The sequence below is a fragment of the Muntiacus reevesi genome, chromosome 1, assembly GCF_963930625.1.
Source record: "Muntiacus reevesi chromosome 1, mMunRee1.1, whole genome shotgun sequence".
In the NCBI taxonomy this organism is placed as follows: Eukaryota; Metazoa; Chordata; class Mammalia; order Artiodactyla; family Cervidae; genus Muntiacus; species Muntiacus reevesi.
The window spans coordinates 88,200,041-88,226,796 of record NC_089249.1 but is presented as its reverse complement, the minus strand read 5'-3'; the positions used below and the strand labels follow the sequence as shown (position 1 = coordinate 88,226,796).

General features: G+C 41.6%; 1 protein-coding gene across 3 annotated transcripts; it reads right to left on the bottom strand.

Moving 5' to 3' along the window:
* Positions 1-2,559: 2,559 nt before the first annotated feature.
* LOC136147035 (thymosin beta-4-like) lies at positions 2,560-26,719 on the bottom strand. Of its 3 annotated transcripts, XM_065906175.1 has the most exons (4): positions 26,577-26,719; positions 5,803-5,923; positions 5,416-5,480; positions 2,560-2,828 (listed from the first exon to the last, which is right to left on the bottom strand). In XM_065906175.1, exon 4 carries the CDS (start codon positions 2,816-2,818, stop codon positions 2,606-2,608), a length of 213 nt encoding a protein of 70 aa, XP_065762247.1. In that variant the 5' UTR covers positions 2,819-2,828; positions 5,416-5,480; positions 5,803-5,923; positions 26,577-26,719; the 3' UTR covers positions 2,560-2,605. The 3 variants fall into 3 exon arrangements, with proteins under 3 accessions (XP_065762247.1, XP_065762237.1, XP_065762228.1); XM_065906165.1 differs by lacking the exons at positions 5,416-5,480; positions 5,803-5,923 and having other exon boundaries at positions 26,577-26,714; XM_065906156.1 differs by lacking the exons at positions 5,416-5,480; positions 5,803-5,923; positions 26,577-26,719 and adding an exon at positions 4,199-4,287.
* Positions 26,720-26,756: the final 37 nt, after the last annotated feature.

The following is a 26,756-nucleotide window of genomic DNA, read 5'->3' as shown; positions in this document are numbered from 1 at the left end:
GTCCTGTGTAAGTTCTGACATCTCTTTGGGGGTGGGGGGTTAATGGCAACCTCCTCCAAGAGGGCTTATACCACACCCAAGTCTGCTGCACCCAGAGCCCCCGTCCCTGCGGCAGGGAATCAGCAAATAAAATGGACTGGAATGGGTGAGTCTTACTCAGATGACCATTATATGTACTACTGTGGGCAAGAATCCCTGAGAAGAAATGGAGTAGCCATCATAGTCAACAAAAGAGTCTGAAATGCAGTAATTAGGATGCAATCTCAAAAACGACAGAATGTGTACGTGGCCCAAAGATTAATAGTAGAAAAGCTGCTCAGGGGCTAGCCAGGAGATCCAGGACCAGACAGTGGCTCGTGACGTTAGTGTTTCTGTAGGTATAAGAAGATGCAAGAATTTGGGTTCATAAATCTTTTACCTGAAAACATCTGACTATCTGAAGGCCAGTTCTTCTCGGTTTTTCCCAGAGCAGAGTGCCTTATTTCTGATCTCCACCCTGAGCTCCGTTCAGGGGGTGTTGAAGGTCAGCAGCTTGCAGTGGTCATGATGTAACCTTTGTAGAGACAGCTGGCAAATGCCAACTTCCAGTCAGCAGGGTCTGTTCATAGCCACATGTTTGACCATGCTTTGGGGGCATTTCATGGCCATTATGTCCCGTGGTGCTGCGAAGGTTCATTCCCAGGTCTAACGAAGATTCCATTGACAAGCCATGCAGTGTGCTGTTACTAGACCAGACTTTGCAAGTAGCAAAAGTCTCTGGACCATACCTGTCTTACTAGCCTCTTGGTCCAAGGAAATATTTCCTCTTGTTGCTTCTTCTCATAGCTAGAGTTATATTGTTACAATCATTGATCTCATATGGAGTAAGGTAAGAAACAATCCTCTGAAACAAGTGACATAGAAAATAATATAGCTAGCAGTTATTAGTAAGGTCACAAGCAAGAATTTAAGTCAAGAACTTTCATTAGGTATAGCCCAGTATACCCGAGTCATCCGACTTAGTCAAATGATTATAGCCAGGTGTGAATCTCCAGGTTGTACATCATGGAGCCTCTGACCTTTATCCAAAGATTGGTTATTGAGATAAGCTTTAGAAACAAACTTAGAGTGTCCTTTTTAATAACTTAATTAATTAAACCTTTTAGCAATATAACATAACAACAAGGAACTATCTCAGAAATGAGTCAAGTAAACATAGACCTTAATTAACAAAATTAGTACTTAATATCAAGTGATATATAATTTTTTTTGTCATTGTGAGGGCATTAACCCTGTAGCCAGGGAAGGTTTTAAACCATCAAATAAAAATGAGGTTTGTCAGGGAGCCGGGAAAATCCAAGTGGCCGTCTTGGAGTTCCCATAGCCCTGACTCTTTGATTTACAGCTATTGTTCACCCATTTTTTAATTCCCCGATTTAGGAGTAGACTGTTGTCATGGTTTAAGGACATCAGAATAGCAAAAGTTTAACAGTGAGGGGTTATTTTTTGTAGAAGCAGAATGAGCTTTTACATGTACCATAATCTTAAATAATGCTTATTTACTTTACCAAAGTAAAAAAAACCTAAAAAAACAAATAGAAATCACTTAAAGGCCAAGAAATCCATAATCTGTTATCGAAAGCTGCATTCTAAGAAAACTTTGTTCTCTTAACATGGAGAGTAGACTAAATTCCAGTCTGTTATCCGTTTATGGGATAACAAAAAAAACAAAATTTGTTTATCGGTTAACCTTAGAAACTTCTTTTCCATAAATCTTGACGTCAGTGTTCTTGCCTGGAGAATCTCCAGGTCAGGGGAGTCTGGTGGGCTGCCACCTATGGGGTTGTGCAGAGTCGGACACGACCGAAACGGCTTCGCAGCAGCAGCAGCAGCAGTATTCTTGCAAAGGCGTCGGAGTGAAACCATGCAAGGCATGTTTATTTATTTATTTTTTTTTTCAGGTTTTAAAACTTTTTATTTGCATATTTTAAAAATTGTGCCTTCCAATAATTAAAATTATTTGAACAACAACAAAAAATGGCACTCTGAATTAAACTGCATTTTACAGCCCGCAGAACACCTTGGACCAGGTTTTTACTTTAGATTTCACTATCGTCCCACCCAGCTTCCTCCTTCACCAACATGCAAGTTCTTTTCCTTCCCTGCCAGTCACGTAGGCAGATCGGGGAGGCAGGCGCGGCCTAGGTTGTCAGTAGTTCTCCATTCTTTGATGTGAAAAGAGGTAGCACAGTCATTTAAATGCGATCCAACCTCTTTGCATCTTACAAAGTTAAACAGCTAAAAGAAGTAAAATAAGAAGGCAATGCTTTGTATACTATCTATGGTGAAACGGACCACCAGCCCAGGTGGGATGCATGAGTCAGGTGCTCTTGCCTGGTGCACTGGGAGGACCCTGAGGAGTCGGGTGGGGAGGGAGGTGGGAGGGGGGATCGGGATGGGGAATACGTGTAACTATATGGCTGATTCATGTCAATGTATGACAAAACCCACTGAAATGTTGTAAAGTGATTGGCCTCCAACTAATAAAATAATATATTAAAAAAAAAAAAAAAAAAGAAGGCAATGCTTGTGGAATGTACAGTGCATACTGGCGGCGCATGCTTCATTACGACTCGCCTGCTTGCTTCTGTTCAATCGTTTCTTTCGAAGGCAGTGGATTCTTCTCATGCGTTTCCGTTTTCTTCAATTTCGATTTATCGAACTTCTCAATCTCAGCCATATCAGGCTTGTCAGACATTGTTGCAGAGGGCGCGGAGCGAGCTGCGAGCGAGTGAGGTCTGGTCTGCGCTGTGGCCGCCGCCAAGTGCCCACAAGGCATGTTTAAAATCCTATTAAATCGCAATTGACAAAGTAGCACTTTAATATGATAACTAGAATTATAATTGACCACATTTTATCAGAGCATATCAGATCTATATGAATTCCACAGAATTTCAGGATGTCTGTATTAGTAACATCATACAGTATAACCTGAGAAGATTGATCACCCCTTCAATAGGACTTTGCATATAATTTAACATGTCCAACAAACCCAAGTAGTTTAAGAGCACTTTGGGATGTCTCAGGGACCCTCTGAAGCATCCCAAAGTTAGCTAGAAGTCAAGTTATTTAGGAAACTTTGTTGATAAGTATCAAAAGGGTTTATAACACTCAGTCAGATAGAATCATAACAATATATTCACTTAACCAAGGTAACAAAGAAAATTTCAAAGGCAAACAGAACAGATCACTTCCAAGGTAAAGAAACTTAAAATCCATCATCAAAGGCAGTTCAACATCTCAAGAAAACTTGTATTTATGCACAAAACTCTTCTTTTGGGGTCCACTTCCCATAAAACCTTCTTATCACTTTCTGTACCCACTACTTCATTTTCCCATCCTGAAACAGTCACCTGTATGTCAGACCTACTTCCTTTTTCCTTCATAAAATGTAATTTCATTCCTCACATCTTCTTTACTGAAAACACACATCCTACTTTCCTTAAGCAACCAAGAACTGACCTTTGTATTAGCATTCTATAGATTGGTGAACATAATTACCAGTGATAATTTCTTAAAAAAAAAAAAACTCTAGAGAACGTCTAAGGATGGCATCAAACATTATTCATTAATAGTCCAAAATCTCTAGTTTCTCTGTAAGAGGAAGTTAGTGTTCAGTAATGAATGTTTCAGAATCTTATTCTATTTGGAGATGACCTAGCTATTCAATAAACTTCTGTCGCATAGTTTAGCACAACCCTTGAAATTCAGGTTACCAATATCTAGAGAAACTGTTTTAGACAGATATTTCTAAAGTGTAATTATTCTTAATAGTTTATCTAAAAGCTCTTGCCTCATTTATATATTTTTTTTAAAGTTTCTTCACTCGAGTTACTTTCCTTACTGACAAACTTGTAACAGATATAACAGTATAACAATATTTAACTTATGATAAACCTAGGCACAATGAAAATATGCTTAATGTTAATGACTCTTAGACATGTCTATATTAGATTAGGAAACAAACGTTAATACTAGATATTTAATATTGAATATTTCCCAGTTCACGTAAATTTGAAATTCATTTAGGTTAATTTCTCTTGTATTTAGAATGGTCTGATTTGTAAGCGCTTACTTTTCTTTAGGCCAATTAAATTAGAACTCATTTACAACTTCAGCAATATTATTAAAAAAAAAAAAAAAAAAAAAAGACACTCACTGAGACATATATAAATCCAGACAGACAGGCAGAGATTTCATAGTTTTCTGCTTGAGATTTAAAATGTCTCTTTGATTCCCCCCCTTTTGTTTTGAAGTTCTAATTTGTCCAAGGCTGAGGTCTCAGGCAAAGTGGGCTGTGTATTTCAAGGATATGGAAAGGGTTAACTTCAAACATTTCCCTAGGCAGGCTTTTTAACAAGCTAGTTGTTTTTAATTGCATATGCAAAAAGAACTGGTTTTGCAGTTTCCAAGAAAAAAAAAATTCATTTTAACCAATTTTCTCTGGAGTCTAAAGAATATGTATCATGGCCATCCTGTGTCCAAAAGTCATCTTTCCTTTCTGTAGTCATAGTTTCATAGCTAAAACATAGACCAAATAGTGCTCAAATTGACTCTGATATCAGGGGCAGATCAGCTGATAAAAATCTTGGATTGTCCCTCTGGTTGAGAAGTGAGGTCTGTGTCCCATCAGAAGATGGAAGGGTTAAGGGAATTTGCGGGAGTGGGGGAAGCTTGGTCCTTCTCCACCCTGAGAAACAGGAGTAGTTATAAGGGAATTCTTTAGAATGTTAGGAGAGTTTTATGATCCCCCAGGCTTTTGAAAATAGGAGAAGGACCTGGACCAAAGGGAACCCCAGAATTCTTTCCTAGAGGTCATGTGGATATGAAAGGTCAGGTAGGGGTCATCTGGGAAATCTGATGCAGAGAGACAGAGGGGGACAGGAGATAGGGAGGCAACAGAAAGACACATGTGACATGAGTTCCTGAAATGCAGATTCTGAGGGCCATGAAGGAATGAACGTAAGGAAATTCTGCTTACTTTCTCTGCTTTTGGCAACAGACAGTGTGCCATTCAGAGGCCATGTTTTTTGGGTCCCCCAGTTTGTATTGGGGCCAGGCCTTTGGCAGGGTCAAAACTTCCCAGTTTCTGAGAATGTATCCAAGGAGTGAGTCTGAGCGAGTCTCCTGAGACATATCAGAACACATCCTTTGCCTATATGCCATAGAAGGGGGTACTGAGAGTCACCGACTGGCAAAAAGCCATCCCTTTTTGCCTCAGTGACATCTCCGTGCAACTAATGGCACAAAAATGGGCGACCGTCCCAACAGTTGTGTCCAACAGTGAGATGTGACCTCTGAGAACCATGCAACTAAGGCATCATGTGACCCGAGCAGAGAAAGACAGAGATTCCTGGGAGCAACCAGGTGACTCACCATTCCGGGATTCCCTGAAACAGGGAAGGCGCTCTTGGGATGGCTCAGAGGCAACACCTAGGCTCCTGTAAGTCAATCCAGATGGAAAGGTAAAGAAGTGAAAGGACATGGGAGAAGGCTGAGGAATCTGCCTTACAATCCTACTGGGGAGGCGGTGGCCAGGGGAAAATGGTCTGTTTTGCTTCACCCACTGACACGGTGTACAGAAGTTGTCTTGTTAGGGGCAGATGCCCTTGCGGCCTTATCTGTTCCGTGTCCCCCTCATCCTCACATGGCAGTCTTCATGTGGCAGGCGCCCTAATATATTTTCAGTGCCTGACCCGTGCCCACACAATATTCTTTGGTCTAGTCCTCAGTTGGAAAGAAGTCGAAAGGTGAGACCCTCACCCATTCAGATGGCAGCTACTGGGGCGCAGTGAGCAGGGGGGCCTTTGGAACACAGCAGAGGGTAACCCTGGCCAGAGTTCCTCAGTTGCTTCCACAGCACTTGCCTGTTCGCAGACGGTCCCTATGAAAAAGGAGAAGTGAAGAGGTGGGGGAAGAGACCCCAAGTTCCCTGTATGGGCCACCAAAAATGTCATGGTCCAGGCGTGAGTTGGAAAAGAATTTCCAGACATGAGACAGAATGAGAGGGAAATAAGGTTTATTAGAGTGGGAAACGCTGTTAGAACAGCAGGCCAGCTCAAGGAAGAACCGACCTCAAACAAGGTCCTTAGTCCACTTTTATACCTAGGGTACAAGGAGTAGGGGTCTTGTGGGTCATTTGCTGATTGGATGAGGCACATATACTGGGTGGAGGAAGAGTAGGGTAAATACCCTTTCCCTATGAGGTAGTCAAGGCTATGGTTTTTCCAGTATTCATGTACGGATATAAAAGTTGGACTACAAAGAAAGCTGAGCGCCAAAGAATTGATGCTTTTGAACTGTGGTGTTGGAAAAGACTCCTGAGAGTCCCTTGGTCTGCAAGGAGATCCAACCAGTCAGGACTAAAGGAAACCAGTCCTGATTATTCATTGGAAGTACTGATGTTGAACCTGAAACTCCAATTCTTTGGCCACCTGATGCGAAGAACTGACCCATTTGAAAAGACCCTGATGCTGGGAAAGATTGAAGGTGGGAGGAGAAGGGGACGACAGAGGATGAGATGGTTGGATGGCATCACTGACTCAATGGACATGAGTTTGGGTGGACTCCGGGAGTTGCTGATGGACAGGGAGGACTGATGTGCTGCAGTTCATGGGGTCACAAAGAGTCGGACACGACTGAGCAACTGAACTGAACTGAACTGATGGGGTAGGAGGGGTGACAGGTTATACTGCTCAGGAGGACCTGAAATCCGTTAATAGTTACAACATGGGGGAGGGAAAGATGATAAGGGTCTGGTTTTTCTGTTCCTGCATTCTAAGACCTTCCTTGGTTTTATCTACTCTTTAGTCCTTGGGTCACCTCAGTAATTTCTGTGTACCACGTTTAAATCTTCAGCATTATTCACATCTACTGGTGCATCAATTCTTTCCCTCTCTCCTTCCTTGCATATGTATTTCCAGGAAGTATAAAGGTTAAAAAAATTACCACCAACTCAATGACAGAAATGAAAACTCCCTTTAATTTTAATACATATCTGACTCAGCTAGAAATATAAAGAATTATAATTTTATTGATGTGGCCTAATTTTTTTATACTGTTTAAAACTAACAAGTTACTATAATTTTAAATAATATTAGGAAAGCATAATACATCTGTTCTTTCAACTTCCATGATAGGGAAGAACCCTACAACATCTTGATAGTGGAATCTCTGGTTATAGCATTTCTCTATCAAGACAGAGATGTCTATATAGCATGATGGTAACCAAATTATGTTTTAAGTAGAGTGATACAGCAACTGGCCCAAAGGAGAAGAGCCCAGTTCACTATTTTGCTTGCACTACCCCTGAATGCAGAGTGCTGCAATTGAAGAAGCAATGTGGTCTGAACTGAAACTAAAATGATAATGGCTCATAATAAACAGCAGAATCTGTGTGTGAAATTTAATTCAATATTAGCATTAATTAGCTCAAATAAGTGTTAACTTTAAAAACCGGAAACAAAAAGGGTTTTGTCTTTTCAAAACACATCCTTGCCATCACTTAAGAGGCAATACTGGAATCACATATCTCCTTATAGCTCTATTCCTACCAGGAATCTTCCAGCCTGCAGACTTTCAGGCAGATTTCCTGTAAGGATCCAAAGAGTTTCTCGACAGTCCAAATAGTCCTGTTTCTATATTACTGGCTCACACTCCACTCCATGCATCAGAATACTAGGCTGAAACTGCATAGCACATTTGGAACTCAGAAACTCATTTGCATTTGGAATGATGGTAAAAGAAATACAAAACCTTAAAACTCATAATTGGAGATCTGTAAGTTCTTTAAACTTTTTCATGCTTGTAGATACTGAATAAAGTGCCTTTGGAAAAATAGCGCCTTAGTTTCCAGCATTTGTAAGTAACCTCACTTTGGCTGTAAAATATGTACACCCTTCCTAGCTTCGGTCAGCGCTGAATGATTGTCCTCTGAAATATAAACACACACTGTAAACTTGGAATTAGTTTAAGGTAATTAAGAACAACCAGGAAAAGAAAAGGAGCTATGTGCCATGAAATCTATGACTCTGTAAAAACTCACAGGTCAACGATTGGAATTCCTTGTTCATAACACCTGCTGTACACTAAGGAAAGCCCTACCAACTGTATAACACGGTAATAGTTGGGCAAATTAAAGTCTGTTATGTACAGAAAAGCATGAAAATCTGCAATAAAAATATAAATAATCTTAAAGGGCTATTATCACATGAAAAATGATTATTTCAAATATACACAGTTTTCTGATATTGTTATTGTATAATTTTTGCCCAGATTATTGAAATATTCCATAAACACCAATAATTTAAAATAGTGTATTTTCGGTAGACACCTTTTAAAATTGAATTGTATACCGCTTGTATATTGAGTATAATTTACCCCCTTTTTTTTGGTCCCCATGCAGCATGCAGAGTCTTCCCCAACCAGGGATCCAACCTGTGGCCCCGGCATTGAAAGTGCAGAGTCTTAACCACTAGACAGCCAGAGAAATCCATATTTTAACTTTTTTAGAAAATTTATTTGTTTTGTTTATTTTTGGCTGTGCTGGGTCTTTGTTGCCGCACACGGTTTTCTCTAGTGGCAGAGATGGGGGCGCTACTCTCTATTGCGGTGCTCAGGCTTCTCTTGTTGCAGAGCAAAGGCTCTGGGGTATTCAGGCAGTGTAGGTGCTTTGTTGCCCTGTGGCATGTGGAATCTTCCCAGACCAGGGATCGAACCCGTGTCTCTGCATTGGCAGGTGGATTTTGAACCACTGGTCCACCAGGGAAGTCCCTAAAATTTAACTTTTTAATGAACCAGTTTGAATGTCAAAATTGACAGAGTTAAGCGGCATAATCAAAAACAAGGACACAATATCTCCACCTTTCCCTACCACCCCACTTCCTCTCCCTACCCCTGGCAAAACCCTGCTCCTCCTCTTCCTTGCTATGTATCAGGTTTTGTAGAACACAGATACAGACAGATGTTGTCTTTGATCCTCCTCTGCCATTTGATCAACAATGCCATCTGAATGTCCTTTGAAATGTCTGGGACATTTCACCAATGACTCTATTATAGTTCAGGTTAATATCTCTTGGCTATACGGTAGGAAGAGTTTTCTAAAATAGTCCTCTTGTCTTTATGTAGTCTGATCATCCTGAAGTTCATTTTCCATTTTACAGCCAGAGTGATCCTTCTAAAAAAGGACATCTGATGTAATCATTACTCTGTTTAAAATCCTTTAATGGCTTCCTATTGCTCTCAGAATAAAACCCAACTCCTTAATGCGGCCTCTTAGAGCCCCTTCATGATTCAATCCCTATTACCTGTTTTTTTTGTCCGCTTGATCTATTAGGTTGGTGCAAAAGTAATCGCAGTTTTGCATTGTTGAAATTTGGCATTTCATATTGGAATACATTCTTAAATAAATGTGCTTATGTTAGACATTATTTTAATGCACATTTCTTGCTTTTTTTTTTTTTTTTTGCTAATGACATTACTTACTGTTTATTTTATATTTATTTTAGACTAGGGAAATGATGTTGGGCAAAAGCAAATTTGAGCAATTTTCTTATTCAAATTCAAAATAGATCATAAAGCAGCAGAGATGGCTCGCAACATCAACAAAAGCATTTGGCCCAGGAACTGCTAACGAACATTCAGTGCACTGGTGGTTCAATTAGTTTTGCAAAGGAGACAAGAGTCTTGAAGATAAGGAGTGCCATGGCTGGTCATCAGAAGTTGACAACAGCAAACTGAGGGGATCATTGAAGCTGATTCTCTTACAACAACATGAGGAATTGCTGAAGAACTCAATGTTGACCATTCTATGGTTGTTTGGCATTTGAAGCAAACTGGAAAGGTGAAAAAGTCCAATAAGTGGGTGCCTCGAGTGCTGACCCAAATCAAGAAAATTGTTGAAGTGTTATTTTTGCTTATTGTATACAACAATGAACCATTTCTCAATCAGTTTGAGCAATGAAAAGTGGATTTTTATATGACAGCTGGTATGTCCAGCTCAGTGGTTGAACCAAGAAGAAGCTCCAAAGCACTTCTGAAAGTCAATGTTGCACCAAAAAAGATTATGGTCACTGTTGGGTGCTCTGCTGCTGGTCTGTTCCACTACAGCTTTCTGAATCACAGAGAAACCATTACATCTGAGAAGTATGCTCAGCAAATTGATGAGGTGCACCAAAAACTTCAACACCTGCAGCTGGCACTGGTCAACAGAAAGGACCCAATTCTTCTCCATGACAATGCCTGACCACACGTCACACACCAATGCTTCAAAAGTTTTACAAATTGGGCTATGAAGTTTGGCTTCATCTTCCATATTCACCTGACCTCTCACCAACCAACTACCACTTCTTCAAGCATCTTGACAACTTTCTGCAGGGAAAATGCTTTCACAACAAGCAGAAGGCAAAAAATACTTTCCAAGAGTTCATGGAATCCTGTAGCATGGATTTTTATGCTACAGGAATAAGCAAACTTAATTTCTTTTTGGCAAAAATGTGTTGATTATAATGGTTCCTATTTAGATTAATAAAGATGTATTTAAGTCTAGTTATAATTATTTAAACCTCACGGTACAAAATTGCAATTATGTTTGCACTAACATAATAGTTGTGTCTGACAGATTAAAATCTCCCACTCAGACAGTGGGCTTGTCAATGTCTCTTTGCAATTCTGGTGGTTTTGCTTTCTATAACTGAAAACTACATTCATCTTCTTGGTACTGATACTCTTAATTAGTACATTTGATTCAAAATACTTTTTTGTCTCATATTAATAATGCTTCATCAACTTTTTTTTTTACAGTATTTTGATAGCTTCTTTTTTAAAATCTCTTTTTATGTAATATTTCTGTGGTTTAGTTTTGTGTTTTTTCACTAATGTTATATGTCTGAATATTACTCCAAACAATCTGATAACCAGTCTTTTAATAAGTAACTTAAATCTGTTTGGTTATTGTGCTTGCTGATAATAGGATTTTTTTTTTTTTTTTAACATTTATTTATTTATTTGGCTCTGCCAGGTCTTAACTACGGCATGTGGGAACTAGTTCCCTGACCAGGGATCAAACCCAGGACTCCTGAACTGAGAGCATGGAGTCTTTGCCACTGGGCCACCAGGGAAATCCCTGATAATAGGATTTAATTCTACTATTCTATTTAATTTGGGGTTTTGTTTGATGTGATTTTTTCTTCTTCTCTGCCTTCTATAGAATGATCAGTTTTCCATATCAACTCTCCCCATTCCTTGCTACTCTTTTTTCTTTGCAGGTTTAGAAGCTCTAGATCAGTTTTTTATTAATATAAAATATCTTATAGACAAAGTATTCAGACACAATCATTTATATTCCTCTTCCAAACATGACAAAGGACTTAGCATGTTTTAACTACTCATTGAAAACATTTCTTTCCTTCTTTTTCAATACTAAAATATTATTTTTTTAGTTAAAGTATAGCTGGTTCACAATATTGTGTTAGTTTCAGCCAAGTGATTCAGTTATACATATGTATTTTTTCAGGTTATTTTCCATTATTGGTTTTTTATAAGAAATTGAATATAGTTCCCTGTGTTATATAGCAAATTCTTGTTGCTTATCTATTTTACGTGTAGTAGTCTGTGTCTGTTAATACCATACTCCTAAAGTAGTTATTTTCAATTCTACCATCACAGTTTATTAATTTCTTCCCTCACTAGAATCTTCTGTATCCTATGCTTTCTCTCTGGGCTTAATTTTCTCATTGGGGGAAGTACATTCTTTAGTAGTTCTTTTAGTTTAGGTCTGTGGGTGGAAAACTCCCTAGTCTTTTATGATTGAAAATGTCTTTGTTCTGCCCTCTCCTGAAATGGTAGTTTATCTGGAAATCAAATACTTGGTTGATAATGTTCCATTCAATACATCTAAGATACTCAATTGTTTTCTTTCTTCTGTTGTTGCTTTGGAGAACTCCATAGACTTTTTGAAGGTAATCAGTATTTTCCTCTTGGTAACTTAAGATTTTATCTTTATCCTTATTTCTCTGTAGTTTCACTATAATGTAACCGAAGTGGTCATTTACTTTTATTTATCTTGCTCAGTACAGATGGTGTTCTGATGTTTTGATTAGAAAACCTTCAGTCATATCTTCATTTTTAAAGTATAACTTGTCCACTCTTCCCTCCAGTTTTTAGTATTTCCTTCTGAAATTCTTAAGAGACATATAAGGAAGTCATTCAATATAATCCCCTGAATACCAATTTTTTTTCACATTTTTAAATAACTATTTTTCTATATTATGTTCTGGGTGAATTCTTCTCTACTATGGTCTGGGTGAATTACTTTTTCTCTTCAACTTTGGCCAGCTCCAGGGTCAACCTGTCCATTGATTTTTTAAAAAATCTCAATGACCATATACTTATTTTCAAGATTTCCATTGTCTTCCCCCCCCCCCCCATATTTACCTCATTTACCTGTTCTTCATGCAACTTGTATCTGCCACATAATCTTTGTCACATAATATCATAGTGTAATTTTATTTGGAGTAAATTCATATTCTGAGTGTTAATTTTGTTGGCCATCTTTCATAGTATGAGACTTCTGTATATCTTTGGAATTTGGTGGTCAGGCTCATTTTGAGTGAAGTTTTTATTTGCTTTTTTCTGTCTTATTTTAATTTAGTATGCTTCGCCCTCCCCTGCCCTCTTTGTGCTCACCCCTTCAGGCTCAATGATTTTTGCTTTCAGATGCCTTCCTGAACTTTTGTTCTGGAATCAGGATTAGTGTTGACATTTTGTACTCCTACTGCATAGCGGTGTTGGGGATATTGCAGAACTAGTCGCTTGGCCACCTACTTGGCTTAGCTCCCGATTCCAAGGCTGTGTCTTTTTATCCTTCTGCTTCCCCAGGCAGTGGGCTGGCAGCAGTTTATTTTCAGTATCCTCTCACAAGTTCCTGACTTCAACAACTAAGACTGTCCTGCACCTTGTTTGGAGCCTGTTTAGTTGCTGTCACTTCACAGGAGACACAAATTTTGGGTTTCAAACTTTCTACCTCAGTGGGTCTCTAGCTGCAGACTTGCTAAGTGCTTTCTGTTTCAGTTCCATTTCTGATCTAAGAAAAGAGTTATTTTGTTACAGAGCTTGGTTACATCAGTTTGGCTTTCTCTTTATTTTCACCATCATTACTATTTGTGTGAAGTAAAGTCTGTAGATCAAAGCATGACCTTACTGTACCAACTTGAGCAGAAATCTTTCTAGTGTTTAACCTTCTGGCTTTCAGTTCCGTCCAGTTTAGTTCAGTCATGTCTGACTCTTTGTGACCCCATGGACTGCAGCATGCCAGGCTTCCCTGACCATCACCAACTCCCAGAGCTTGCTCAAACTCATATCCATCCAGTCGGTGATGCCATCCAACCACTTCATCCTCTGTCATCCCCTTCTCCTCCTGCCTTCAATCTTTTCAGCATCGGGGTCTTTTCTAATAAGTCAGATCTTCGCATCAGGTGGCCAAAGTATTGGAGTTTCAGCTTCAGCATCAGCCCTTCCAATGAATGTTCAGGACTTATTTCCTTTAGGATTGACTGGTTGGATCTCCTTGCAGTCCAAGGGACTCTCAAGCGTCTTCTCCAACACCACAGTTCAAAAGCATCAATTCTTTGGTGCTCAGATTTCTTTATAATCCAACTGTCCCATCCATACATGACTACTGGAAAAACCATAGCTTTGACTAGATGAACCTTGGTCAGCAAAGTAATGTTTCTGTTTTTCAATATGCTGTCTAGGTTGGTTGTAGCTTTTCTTCCAAGGAGCAAGTGTCTTTTAATTTCATGGCTGCAATCACCATCTGCAGTGATTTTAGAGCCCAAGAAAATAAAATCTGTCACTGTTTCCATTGTTTCCCCTTCCATTTGCCATGAAGTGATGGGATTGGATGCCATCATCTTAGTGTTTTTAATGTTGAGTTTCAAGTCAGCTTTTTCACTCTCCTCTTTCTTTCATCAAGAGGCTGTTGAGCTCCTCTTCACTTTCTGCCATAAGGGTGGTATCATCTGTGTATCTGAGATATTTCTTCTGGCAATCTTGATTCCAGCTTGTGATTGATTCATCCAGCCTGGCATTTCACATAACGTACTCTGCATATAAGTTAAATAAGCAGGGTGACAATATACAACCTTGACATACTCCTTTCCCGATTTGGAATCAGTCAATTGTTCCATGTCTGGCTCTAACTGTTGCTTCTGACCTGCATACAGATTTCTCAGTAGGTAGGTAAGGTGGTGTAGTAATCCCATCTCTTGAAGAATTTTCCACAGTTTGCTGTAATGCACAGTCAAAGGCTTTGGTGTAGTCAGTAAATCAGAAAAGAAAGAAAGTTAAGTCACTCAGTCGTGTCCAACTCTTTGCGACCCCATGGACTGTAGCCTGCCAGGTTCCTCCATCCATGGGATTTTCCAGGCAAGAGTACTGGAGTGGGTTACCATTTCCTTCTCCAGGGGATCTTTCCGACCCAGGGATCGAACCCTGATCTCCCGCATTGTAGGCAGACGCTTTTACCATCTGAGCCACCAGGGAATTAAATAAAGCAGAAGTAGATGTTTTTTGGAACTCTTTTGTTTTTTCTATGATCCAATGGATGTTGGCAATTTGATCTCTGGTTTCTCTGTCTTTTCTATATCCAGCTTGAACATCTGGAATTTCACGGTTCATGTACTGCTGAAGCCTGGCTTGGAGGATTTTGAGGATTACTTTGCTAGTGTGTGAGATGAGTGCAAATGTGCAGTAGTTTGAACATTCTTTGGCATTGCTCTTCTTTAAGATTGGAATGAAAACTGACCTTTTCCAGTCCTGTGTCTGCTGCTGACTTTTCTAAATTTGCTGGCATAGTGGGTGCAGCACTTTCACAGCATCATCTTTTAGGATTTGAAATAGCTCAACTGGAATTCCATCACCTCCACTACCTTTGTCCGTAGTGATGCTTCCTAAGGCCCACTTGACTTCACATTCTAGGATATCTGGCTCTAGGTGAGTAATCACACCATCGTGATTACCTGGGTCATTAAGATCTTTTTTTGTATAGTTCTTCAGTGTATTCTTGCCATCTCTTCTTAGTATCTGCTGCTTCTGTTAGATCCATACCATATCTGTCCTTTATTGTGTCCATCTTTGCATGAAATGTTTCCTTGGTATCTCTAATTCTCTTAAAGAGATCTCTAGTCTTTCCCATTCTATTGTTTTCTCTATTTCTTTGCTTTGATCACTGAGGAAGGCTTTCTTATCTCTTCTTGCTATTCTTTGGAACTCTGCATTCTGATGGGTGTATCTTTCCTTTTCTCCTTTGCCTTTAACTTCTCTTCTTTTCTCAGCTATTTGTAAGCCCTCCTCAGACAACCATTTTGCCTTCTTGCATTTCTTTTTATTGGAAATGGTCTTGATCACTGACTCCTGTACAATGTCACAAGCGTCTGTCCATAGTTCTTCAGGCACTCTATCAGATCTAATCCCTTGAATCTATTTCTCACTTCCTTTATATAATCATAAGGGATTTTGTTTAGGTCATACCTGAATGATCTGGTGGTTTTCCCTATTTTTTCAATATGTCTGAATTTTGCAATAAGGAGATCATGATCTGAGCCACAATCAGCTCCCAGTCTTGTTTTTGCTGACTGTATAGAACGTCTCCATCTTCAGCTGGAAAAAATATAATTAATCTTATTTTGGTATTGGCCATCTGGTGATGTCCATGTTTAGAATCGTCTCTTGCGTTGTTGGAAGAGGGTGTTTGCTATGACCAGTGCATTTTTTTGGCAAAACTCTGTTAGCCTTTGCCCTGCTTCATTTTGTACTTCAAGGCCAAATTTGCCTGTTACTCCAGGTAGCTCTTGACTTCTTACTTTTGCATTCCAGTCCCCTATGATGAAAAGGACATCTTTTTTGGGTGTTAGTTCTAGAAGGTCTTGTAGCTCTTCATAGAGCTGTTCAACTTCAGCTTCTTCAGCATTACTGGTTGGGGCATAGACTTGTATTACTGTGATATTGAATGATTTGCCTTGGAAATGAACAGAGAGCATTCTGTCATTTTTGAGATTGCACCCAAGTGCATTTCAGACTTTTTTGTTGACTATGAGGGCTACCCCATTTCTTCTAAAGGATTCTTGCCCACAGTAGTAGATACAATATTTCTATCTGTGGCTTTACCTCTCACATACCCTCCCTCTACCATCTATGTTATAGCCATATTTAATTATTTGAGAGGATCAGTAAATTGCATGTCCCACCCCTTTCCCCCACTGATTTTAAATGAAGACATACAGGATAATCAAGTGGAGGTTTTTTGGTTTTTTTTTTTTTTTTTTTTTAATGTCAGCTCTATTACAGATAAGCTAATAAAGAACAAGGTTCTAGATCTATAATCCAAAAAAGCTTCAGACACTCTCAGCTGACCCCTCACTCCCACAAACCTTGGCCTCAGGACAGCCCAGCAAAGGGGAATGCGGGGTCTGACAAGCAGACATGTTCACAAAAGATCGTTGCACTAGTTCTGGGGCAGAAAGGGAACAAAAGAATGAGTCCTCAGTAATTGGGACTTTTTAATAGATTAGTTCCGTTCAGTCATTGGCCTATGAGCCAATGAATGGAACAGCACTCCCCAATCAGGTAGCTCGCTCCTGAGTGTGAAGGGGTGTGATATAAGTACCCAAGTGGCGGCAGAGGTTTTGTCACTAAGTCGTGTCCAACTCTTGTGACTCTATGGACTGTAGCCCGCCAGGCTCCTCTGTCCATGGGATTCTCTAGGCAAGAATACTGGAGTGGGTTGCTATTTCCTTCTCCAGGAGGTCTTCCTGACCCAGGAATTGAACCTGGGTCTCCTGCATTGCAGGCAGACTCATTACCGACTGGAGCTACGAGGGAAGCCCAAGCCACTCATTACATATATTTAAATAATCCAAATACTTATTAGAGAATTATCTAACTTACTTTCAATATACTAACATTAAAAGAGAAATAGAAAGAGCAGAGGATACATCACCAAATCGGGTTTTGACCAACATCCAGACTTAGACAGCACTGGGAAGTCCCGTGTCACAGCACATCTTGAGTCCAATAGGTAAAAGGTCTCAGGCAGCACATCCACTCCCTGGGTGAGACTTCAAAGATTGCAGTTTGGGGTTCCCACTTATAATCTCACAAATTAATATAATCATCAGTCTGTGAGCAAATTGCAAGCCTGGTTTCATGTTAATGCTGTTTGTTTTGTCTTGTAAAAACAAGGGTCTTCCCTGGTGGCTCAGATGGTAAAGAATTTACCTGCAGTGGGGGAGACCTGGGTTCGATCCCTGGGTTGGAACATCCCTTGGAGAAGGAAATTGTACAGTATTCTGGCCTGGGGAATTCCATGGACTGTACAGTCCATGAAGTCACAAAAGTCAGACAAGACTGAGCAAATTTCATTTGTCTTGTATAACTTTGAATGTTGGCTTGCTTCACCAGACCCCATCCAGGGGTTAAACAATCTCAAAATTAGTTTCCTATCTTCTCTATGGTGCTGCCAGTCTTAAACTCACAGGAGGCAGTCACCTACAGTCACTCACAGTTGGGGCAATGTCCAGGCAGGTTAGAAGCAAGGTCCGAGGCCTACTCTGCTTTATTTTTGAAGCCTAAACAAGACTATTTATTTACTTTTTGTAACAAGCACCAAGGAATCCCAGGAGCCCCTATGGAACTCTTCAAAATTGGATATTCCCATCCACCTTTATAAAGAGTAATCTGATGCCAAAGGAGGTTAAGCGTTCTTTGTAAAGCCTCATATTAAAGCTGTTTTTAATCCACTCAAGGCAGTTATCTTGACAATATATGCCACTGATTTATATATTCATTCATTAAATAGTATTGTACATCCACTGTCAGTGCTATACTATGTTCTAGATATCAAAAGATAAAGGAAATATGGAAAGAAGCTGCATATAATGAAAAAAATCCAGGCTCTGGGACTGGAGAATCTTGGACCTAATCCTACCTTTGCCATTGACCTGTGTGAACCTGGAAACACTGGAAAACTTCTTTATTCTTATTTCTTCAACCATAAGATTAAAATAAAAATACATACCTCATAGGGTTGTTATGAGAATTAAATGAGCTCATGTATCTGATAGTGCTTCCCCCATAGCTGGGATTCAGTAAATATGAGTGATAGTTTTTACTATAGGCATCAGGATGAGTAGGAGTTGGCAGGTGAAAAAAAGTGGGAAGAACCTGTGAAAAGTTTGGAGGAAGGAGAAAGAACATGGCATGTGCTAGGGGCAACTCCTTTTCTTTGGCCTCACTTTTCCCATGGTAGGGGAAGAGTGGGTAGGAGCGTTTCATTAGAATACAACTCCTGGTGTACAACACCCTGCAGTCCTCTTGCCTGGGAAATCCCATGGATAGAGAAGCCTAGCGGGTTACAGTCCATGGAGCTGAAAAAGAGTCAGACACAACTTAGTGACTAAACAACAATAGAGGCTGCTAGGTTTGAGATACCCTTGCTGTCATTTGTGTTCAGCCCTTTCCATTCTAGGCCTTCTCCGCACTGTCATCCCTGACCCAAGTCTGATGGTTGCCTGAAAGAGTGAGTTCCTTCTGGTCCCTCATCCTTTATATTTGTGGAACTATTGCTGCTTCACATACTAGAGAGCGCCAGAGCACCTCCACGCAATGACTTGCTGGGCGTTCTCTACATTGTGCGTCACAGGAACTAATGATGACTGTAAAGAAATTTACAGGCTTGTGTAACTCAGAGTTCAAAGGATGAACTAGCATTAGGTATAGCTGGGTTCACAGAAGAAGCAGATTCACTATGTGGCCAGTGATGCTGAAGCGTCTGGCTTCCTCATTGCTTGGCCCTGAGGAAATGGCAACCCACTCCAATATCCTTGCCTGGGAAACCTCATGGGCAGAGGAGTCTGGTGGGCTGCAGTCCATGGGGTCACAAAGAGTCGGGCACAACTGAGCGACTAACAGTTACTAACACTTACTTACTCAGAGGTCCTAGTCATGTGTTTACATAGTCACATGTTTTTCTAAAATTTGAACATTTCATTTTCCCTCTTGAAGAGTATTGGGCTTCCCAGGTGGTTCAGTGGTAAAGAATCCACCTGCCAAAGCAGGAGACACAGGTTCAATCCCTGGGTCAGGATGGTCCCCTGGAGAAGCAACCCACTCCAGTATTCTTGCCTGGGAAATCCCATAGACAGAGGCGCCCAGTGGGCTATAGTTCATGGGGTTGCAAAGAGTCGGAGATGAGTGAAGTGGCAGAGTAAGTATGCATGGCTCAAGAGTATTGAGGGTTTAGGTCAAGCAACATATTTACTGTAATAAAGCAGGGAAGTTTCTGGTTAAGCGGTAGTAACAAGCAACTCTGGATGCCTGTGCATGTTCTGCTCCCTATGTTGGAACACTAGCCTTCTTCCCAGCTGGTTAAAGGCTCAGCTCAAACATTTGACCTAGAAACCATCCTTGACATACTTCCAGTCTCCCTTCCCTCACTTTGGTGCCCTTTCAGTGAACCCATGAGCCCTTGAGGCTTTAGTTTGTCAGGTAATTGTCAATGCTCACCTATCTCCCCACACCGGACTGTGTGCTCATTGAGACAGGGATTCCAACTTATTTCTCCAAACCTCTAGCACCTAGTACAGGCTATATTACATGGTAGTCCTTCAACAAATGTGTCTTTCTTTCTTTCTTTTTTTTCAAATGTGTCTTTCATAAGCAAATGTGTCTCAAGTGTTTTGGCTCAGACAGACAGGTGGAGTTTTTTGGACTCTTCTGACTTGTTTAGTCACCAAGTTGTGCCCAACTCATCTGCGACCCCATGGACTGTAACCCACCAGGCTCTTTTGTCTGTGGGATTTCCCAGGTAAGATTATGGGAGTGGGTTGACATTTCCTTCTCCAGCGGATCTTTCCAACCCGGGGATGGAATCCAACCCGAGTCTCCTGTATTGGCAGGCGAATCCTTTACCACTGAGCCAGCAAGGAAGCCCCTAACCTGATCCTTTATCAAGGTAAAGGATATCAACAAGTCAGCAGAGTCCAGAAAACTTCACCTGTCTGTCTGAGCATTTGCTTATGAAAGACACATTTGTTGAAGGACTACCATGTAATATAGCCTGTACTAGGTGCCAGAGGTTTGGAGAAATAAGTTGGAATCCCTGTCTCAATGAGCACACAGTCCGGTGTGGGGAGATAGGTGAGCATTGACAATTATCTGACAAACTGAAGCCTCAAGGGCTCATGGGTTAGGGGCTTCCTTGCTGGCTCAGTGGTAAAGGATCCGCCTTTAGTTAAAGGATCCTTTATCCTTTAGTTACAGAGAGCTAACGAGAGTTTCATAACCTTGAACTTCAGCTTATCCCTGACCTCTAGGAAAAAAACTTTATAGAAGAATGCAAGAATGGAAAGAGCTGGCCAAAACTTAGCAATTTTTCTACACATTAATGGTGATGTCGTAATTTCTCCTATAATATCTTTCTTGGGAACCAGTTCATACTAAGAAGGAACAGGTTATATAAGTAAATCAAAAGCCTCTTTTGGCATTCCAGTTATTTTTTTCTCTCTAGTATGTGACTTCAGTTTCACTGAAAACAGAGCTAGATGGTGTATGTATGTGTGCTAATAGATGTATGTGTTAATAGATGTTAAATTGTTTCAATAATGGAAAAGGTATGATTGAACAAATAGCTGTTAGACTGTAATACATAAGTGGATCTCAGTAATGGTCCTATAAATCTGAACCGTCAGGATAAATTTTGTTTTATTATGAACTTAATAATTCCTATTTCCTAAAATATTAAATTATATGGATTTATAAAAGGGAAATTCATCTGTCATTTTGGAATCTTGTCTATGTCTGGGTGTGTGCTTTGTCATGTCTGACTCTTTTTGACCCCATGAACTATAGCCTGCCAGGCTCCTCTGTCCATGGGATTTCCCAGGCAAGAATACTGGAGCAGGTTGCCATCTCCAGAACTTCCCTAGTGGCTCAGACAGTAAAGCATCTGCCTACAATGTGGGGGACCCGGGTTCAACCCCTGGGTCGGGAAGATCTCCTGGAGAAGGAAATGGCAACCCATTCCAGTATTCTTACCTGGAAAATCCCATGGATGAAGGAATCTGGTAGGCTACAGTCCATGGGGTCGCAAAGAGTTGGACACGACTGAGCGACTTCACTTTCTTTCTTTCTTTCTTCAGGGGATCTTCCTGACCCAGGGATTGAACCCAGGTCTCCTGCATTATAGGCAGATTCTTTACTATCTGAGCTATAGGGAAATGCCACCTGCTCACGTAGGCTCTGTTTCCTGTTGATCGCCTTCAGACGTGTGTTCATCTTGATACAACTCTGTCCACTTACTTGAAATTTGACCTTAAATTTCTCAAATGTTAGTCTATTTGAAAATTTTTATTTAATTATAAAAGTAATACAAACAGAGCACATGTGGAAAAACCATATATAATACCATCTTAACACAACAGCTATCAGTTCAGTTCAGTTCAGTTGCTCAGTTGTGTCCGACTCTTTGCGACCCCATGAACTGCAGCACGCCAGGCCTCCCTGTCCATCACCAACCCCCAGAGTTTACTCAAACTCATGTCCCTCGAGTCGGTGATGCTATCCAGTCATCTCATCCTCTGTTATCCCTTTCTCCTCCTGCCCCCAATCCCTCCCAGCATCAGGGTCTTTTCCAATGAGTCAACTCTTCGTATGAGGTGGTCAAAGTATTGGAGTTTCAGCCTCAGCATCAGTCCTTCCAATGAACACCCAGGACTGATCTCCTTTAGGATGGACTGGTTGGATCTCCTTGCAGTCCAAGGGACTCTCAAGAGTCTTCTCCAACAGTGTGGAGATTTCTTAAAAAACTGGAAATAGAACTGCCATATGACCCAGCAATACCACTCCTGGGCATACACACCAAGGAAACCAGATCTGAAAGAGACATGTGCACCCCAATGTTCATCGCAGCACTGTTTATAATAGCCAGGACATGGAAGCAACCTAGATGCCCATCAGCAGACAATGGATAAGGAAGCTGTGGTACATGTACACCATGGAATATTACTCAGCCATTAAAAAGAATTCATTTGAATCAGTTCTAATGAGATGGATGAAACTGGAGCCCATTATACAGAGTGAAGTAAGCCAGAAAGATAAAGACCATTACAGCATACTAACACATATATATGGACTTTAGAAAGATGGTAATGATAACCCTATATGCAAAACAGAAAAAGAGACACAGATGTACAGAACAGACTTTTGGACTCTGTGGGAGAAGGCGAGGGTGGGATGTTTCGAGAGAACAGCATGAACATTATCTATAGTGAAACAGATCACCAGCCCAGGTGGGATGCATGAGACATGTGCTGGGGCCTGGTGCACTGGGAAGACCCAGAGGGATCGGGTGGAGAGGGAGGTGGGAGGGGGGATCGGGATGGGGAATACATGTAACTCCATGGCTGATTCATGTCAATGTATGACAAAACCCACTGCAATGTTGTGAAGTAACTAGCCTCCAACTAATAAAAATAAATAGAAAAAAAAAAAAAGAGTCTTTTCCAACACAACAGTTCAAAAGCATCAATTTTTTGGTGTTTAGCTTTCTTCACAGTCCAACTCTCACATCCATACATGACTATTGGAAAAACCATAGCCGTGACTAGACAGACCTTTGTTGGCAAAGTAATGTCTCTGCTTTGTAATATGCTATCCAGGTTGGTCATAACTTTCCTTCCAAGGAGTAAGCGTCTTTTAATTTCATGGCTGCAATCACCATCTGCAGTGATTTTGGAGCCCCCCAAAATAAAGTCTGCCACTGTTTCCCCATCTATTTGCCATGAAGTGATGAGACCAGATGCCATGATCTTAGTTTTCTGAATGTTGAGCTTTAAGCCAACTTTTTCACTCTCCTCTTTCACTTTCATCAAGAGGCTCTTTAGTTCCTCTTCACTTTCTCCCATAGGGTGGTGTCATCTGCATATCTGAGGTTATTGATATTTCTCCTGGCAATCTTCATTCCAGCTGGTGCTTCCTCCAGCCCAGCATTTCTCATGATGTACTCTGTATATAAGTTAAATAAGCAGGGTGACAATATACAGCCTTGGCATACTCCTTTTCTTATTTGGAACCAGTCTGTTGTTCCACGTCCAGTTCTAACTGTTGCTTCCTGACCTGCATATAGGTTTCTCAAGAGGCAGGTCAGGTAGTCTGGTATTCTCCATCTCTTTCAGAACTTTCCACAGTTTATTATGATCCACACAGTCAAAGGCTTTGGCATAGTCAATAAAGCAGAAGGAGAAATTTTTGTGGAACTCTCTTGCTTTTTCAATGATCCAGTGGATGTTGGCAATTTGATCTCTGGTTCTTCTGCCTTTTCTAAAACCAGCTTGAACAACTGGAAGTTCATGGTTCACGTATTGCTGAAGCCTGGCTTGGAGAATTTTGAGCATTACTTTACTAGCTTGTGAGATGAGTGCAATTGTGTGGTAGTTTAAGCAGTCTTTGGGATTGCCTTTCTTTGGGATTGGAATGAAAACTGACCATTTCCTGTCCTGTGGCCACTGCTGAGTTTTCCAAATTTGCTGGCATATTGACTGCAGCACTTTCACAGCATCATCTTTCAGGATGTGAAATAGCTCAACTGGAATTCTATCACTTCCATTAGCTTTGTTCATAGTGATGCAAGTAAGGCCCACTTGACTTCACATTCCAGGATGTCTGGCTCTAGGTGAGTGATCACACCATCGTGATTATATGGGTCATGAAGACCTTTTTTGTACAGTTCTCCTGTGTACTTTTGCCACCTCTTCTTAATATTTTCTGCTTTTGTTAGGTACATACCATTTCTGTCCTTTATCGAACCCATCTTTGCATGAAATGTTCCCTTGGTATCTCTAATTTTCTTCAAGAGATCTCTAGTCTTTCCCATTCTATTGCTTTCCTCTATTTCTTTGCACTGATCGCCGAGGAAGGCTTTTTATCTCTCCTTGCTATTCTTTGGAACTCTACATTCAAAAGGGAGTATCTTTCCTTTTCTCCTTTGCTTTTCACTTCTCTTCTTTTCACAGCTATTTGTAAGGCCTCCTCAGACAACCATTTTGCCTTTTTGCATTTCTTTTCTACTAGGTTAAAGCAGGTTTCATGATTGATAAGTCTGTGGTTAACAACAGCTATAGTCTTCTTCAAATATTCCCTTTAAATTTTTTATACACATAATTTTATATACTTGTAGTTATAATTTATGAATATATTTTTGACTTGCTTTTAAAGATCAACAAAACAATACTGATTCTTTTAAAAATCATTTCAGAGACTAGTCTCTAGAATGAAAACACACACTTTTTGATGCTTGTGTAAGATTACAGTAAGATAATCAACAGCATCATCAATGGCCTTAGAATTGCAGACTGCATTTGTAATAACCTCTAATTTAAGGAAGGATGTTTTTACTCTCCTGAAGGAAAAGTGAATTTTGCAAAATAGGCAAGGGCAAAAGAGAGGGACACAGGTAAGTCTTCTCCACCAGCTATGAGTCATACTTGTCTACTAGGTTAGAGCAGGTTTCATGATTGATATGTCTGTGGTTAACGATTTGGTGTTGATCTAGATAATATTTATCCTTCAAGGATTATATAACTTGCTATTTCATTTAGAAATCAAATTTATTTCCCCTGATCTTTCCATGGAAAGTAATGACCTCAACAGTTGGAAACCCACGGGTTTCTTCTCCTTTGGCTTACAGAGAGGCTCAGCATTAGAAACTTATTCATAAAATTGGCACACTTTATAAAGACACATTGGGAAGGCAGGGAATTTTTTACATCTACTTTTCACAAGTGTCCAACACAAATCTCACTTTGGATTGGGCTGCCAGCCTGAATGGGTGAGAGGTGGCACATAACATTTTTATGTCTTTGTTTCATTTGGTGAATCAATGACAATGACTTCTTTTGTCATATGGTAGGTAGTTAGATATGCAGAACTTCTGGAAATAGTGCAGACTGGAATGTACTTTAAATTGTGCCAATGAATGAGGATTTTTTGTTTGATTTTTAGCTAAGGCTGACCTTTTGTCCCTGCCACTTAAGGGACTACTTTCCAATTCCCAGTTATCACTAAGGATGTGTAGAGGGAATGACATCTTAATATCAAACACAATCTCAAAGTTGGAAGTAAGAGTATTTGTGTATCATATAAATTTTTTGTTCTTAATCACAACACGGGGGCTTCCCTCATAGCTCAGTTGGTAAAGAATCTGCCTGCAGTGCAGGTGACCGACCCGGGTTCAATTCCTGGGTAGGGAAGACTCCCCTGGAGAAGGAAATGGTAACCCACTCCAGCATTCTTGCCTGGAGAATCTCATGTACAGAGGAGCCTGGCAGGCTACAGCCCATGGGGTCGCAAGTCGGATATGACTTGGCGACTAAACCACCATCACCAACCACAACACGGTTCTGAACACTGGATAACAGAAATCAACTCAGGTTGCTTTTCAGGCTTAATTTAAACAATATTGCTATCTTTTGGGGTTCTAGCACCTCCTCGTTCATACTTATTATCTCTTTTGCAGGAGCGGTGGTGGTGAGGAGTGTGAAGGAGATGCTGGGAGAAGGTCTTTCAGAAACTGAAGGACGACGAGGCTGCTGTCCTGTGGGGTCATATGGACTGCTGCTGGAGACTCCTCAACCAGGACATCTAGACGAAAGGTCGCCATTTTAAACATAGAGCCAGGCACTTGGTTGATGCTCAACAGAGATGACTCGAGCCTCGGGTGCCCAACGACGTGCATGGGGCTGCAAAGAAGTTGGAGACCCAGTCTTTGAGCCCTAAGGGATCAACGGTCCCCAACTGAAGACATGATTTCCACAGAGCAAGATTAAACGTTAACCTTGGCCATCAGATCCTTTGAGTCCCAGTAATTTGATTGCAGCGAAGCCTTGGTGACCTGAACACTCCCCACCCCCGCCCCAAACGCTCGGTCAGTCCCACGAGTGACGATGGCAAAGCCCGGCACGGGTGAAGTTATCACTGAAGCGCGGACGGGAGACCTTCTCCCCCCAGGCACCCAGACGGCGGCGGCAGGACGCTTCCGGGGGGCGCGCCGGCGGCTGGCGGGAGGGCGGCGCTGGAGCCTGCAGCGGCGCGAGGCCGGAGCGCGGGCCGGGCGGGCCGGGGGAGGGGCGGCGGCGGGGCCGGGAGCGTGCGCGCGCACCTCACACTCCGCCGCCCGGGGACGCCCACTCGCGAGTCGGGGCCGGAGGCCGGCCCGCGCCATCCGTCCCACCCCCACACGCCGGCTCCTCTCCGGCGTGTGCCCAACGGTGAAGGCCCCCGGCTGCTCCGCGCTCTCGGGGCCTAGAGTGCCACAGGGCGAGGACCGGGCCGCAGCCCTGCACCGCGTGGACGCGCTGCCTCTCCCGCAGCCGCCGCCGCCGCCACCGCCACCGCCACCGCCAGAGAGCGGCTGCGAACGACCCGAGGCTGCGCGGCGCAGGCCCCCACGGCGGCCGGCGGTCGGGGAGGAAGGAGACGGAACTGACCTCTGCCCGCCTGAGGCGCGGCTGCTCCCGCGCGCCCGGGGCCGCCGCCGCCCCCGGGCTGAGGGAGGAATGAGCAGGCGCCTGCCCCGGGCTCTCGGACCTGAGGGCCGCGGCTCGGCTGCTTCTTACGCCTCCGGGCTGCGGAGGCTCGGTCGCCGGGCCCGGGTGCGGCGGGGTCAG

Bases quoted from the DNA above. Each gene is read 5' to 3' on its own strand.
- LOC136147035 (XM_065906156.1), bottom strand. From the start codon at position 4,239: ATGAAATCTCTGCCTGTCTGTCTGGATTTATATATGTCTCA. The intron at 2,829-4,198 runs GTGAGTGTCTTT...GCGATTTAATAG, and splicing joins CTGGATTTATATATGTCTCA to GATTTTAAACATGCCTTGTG.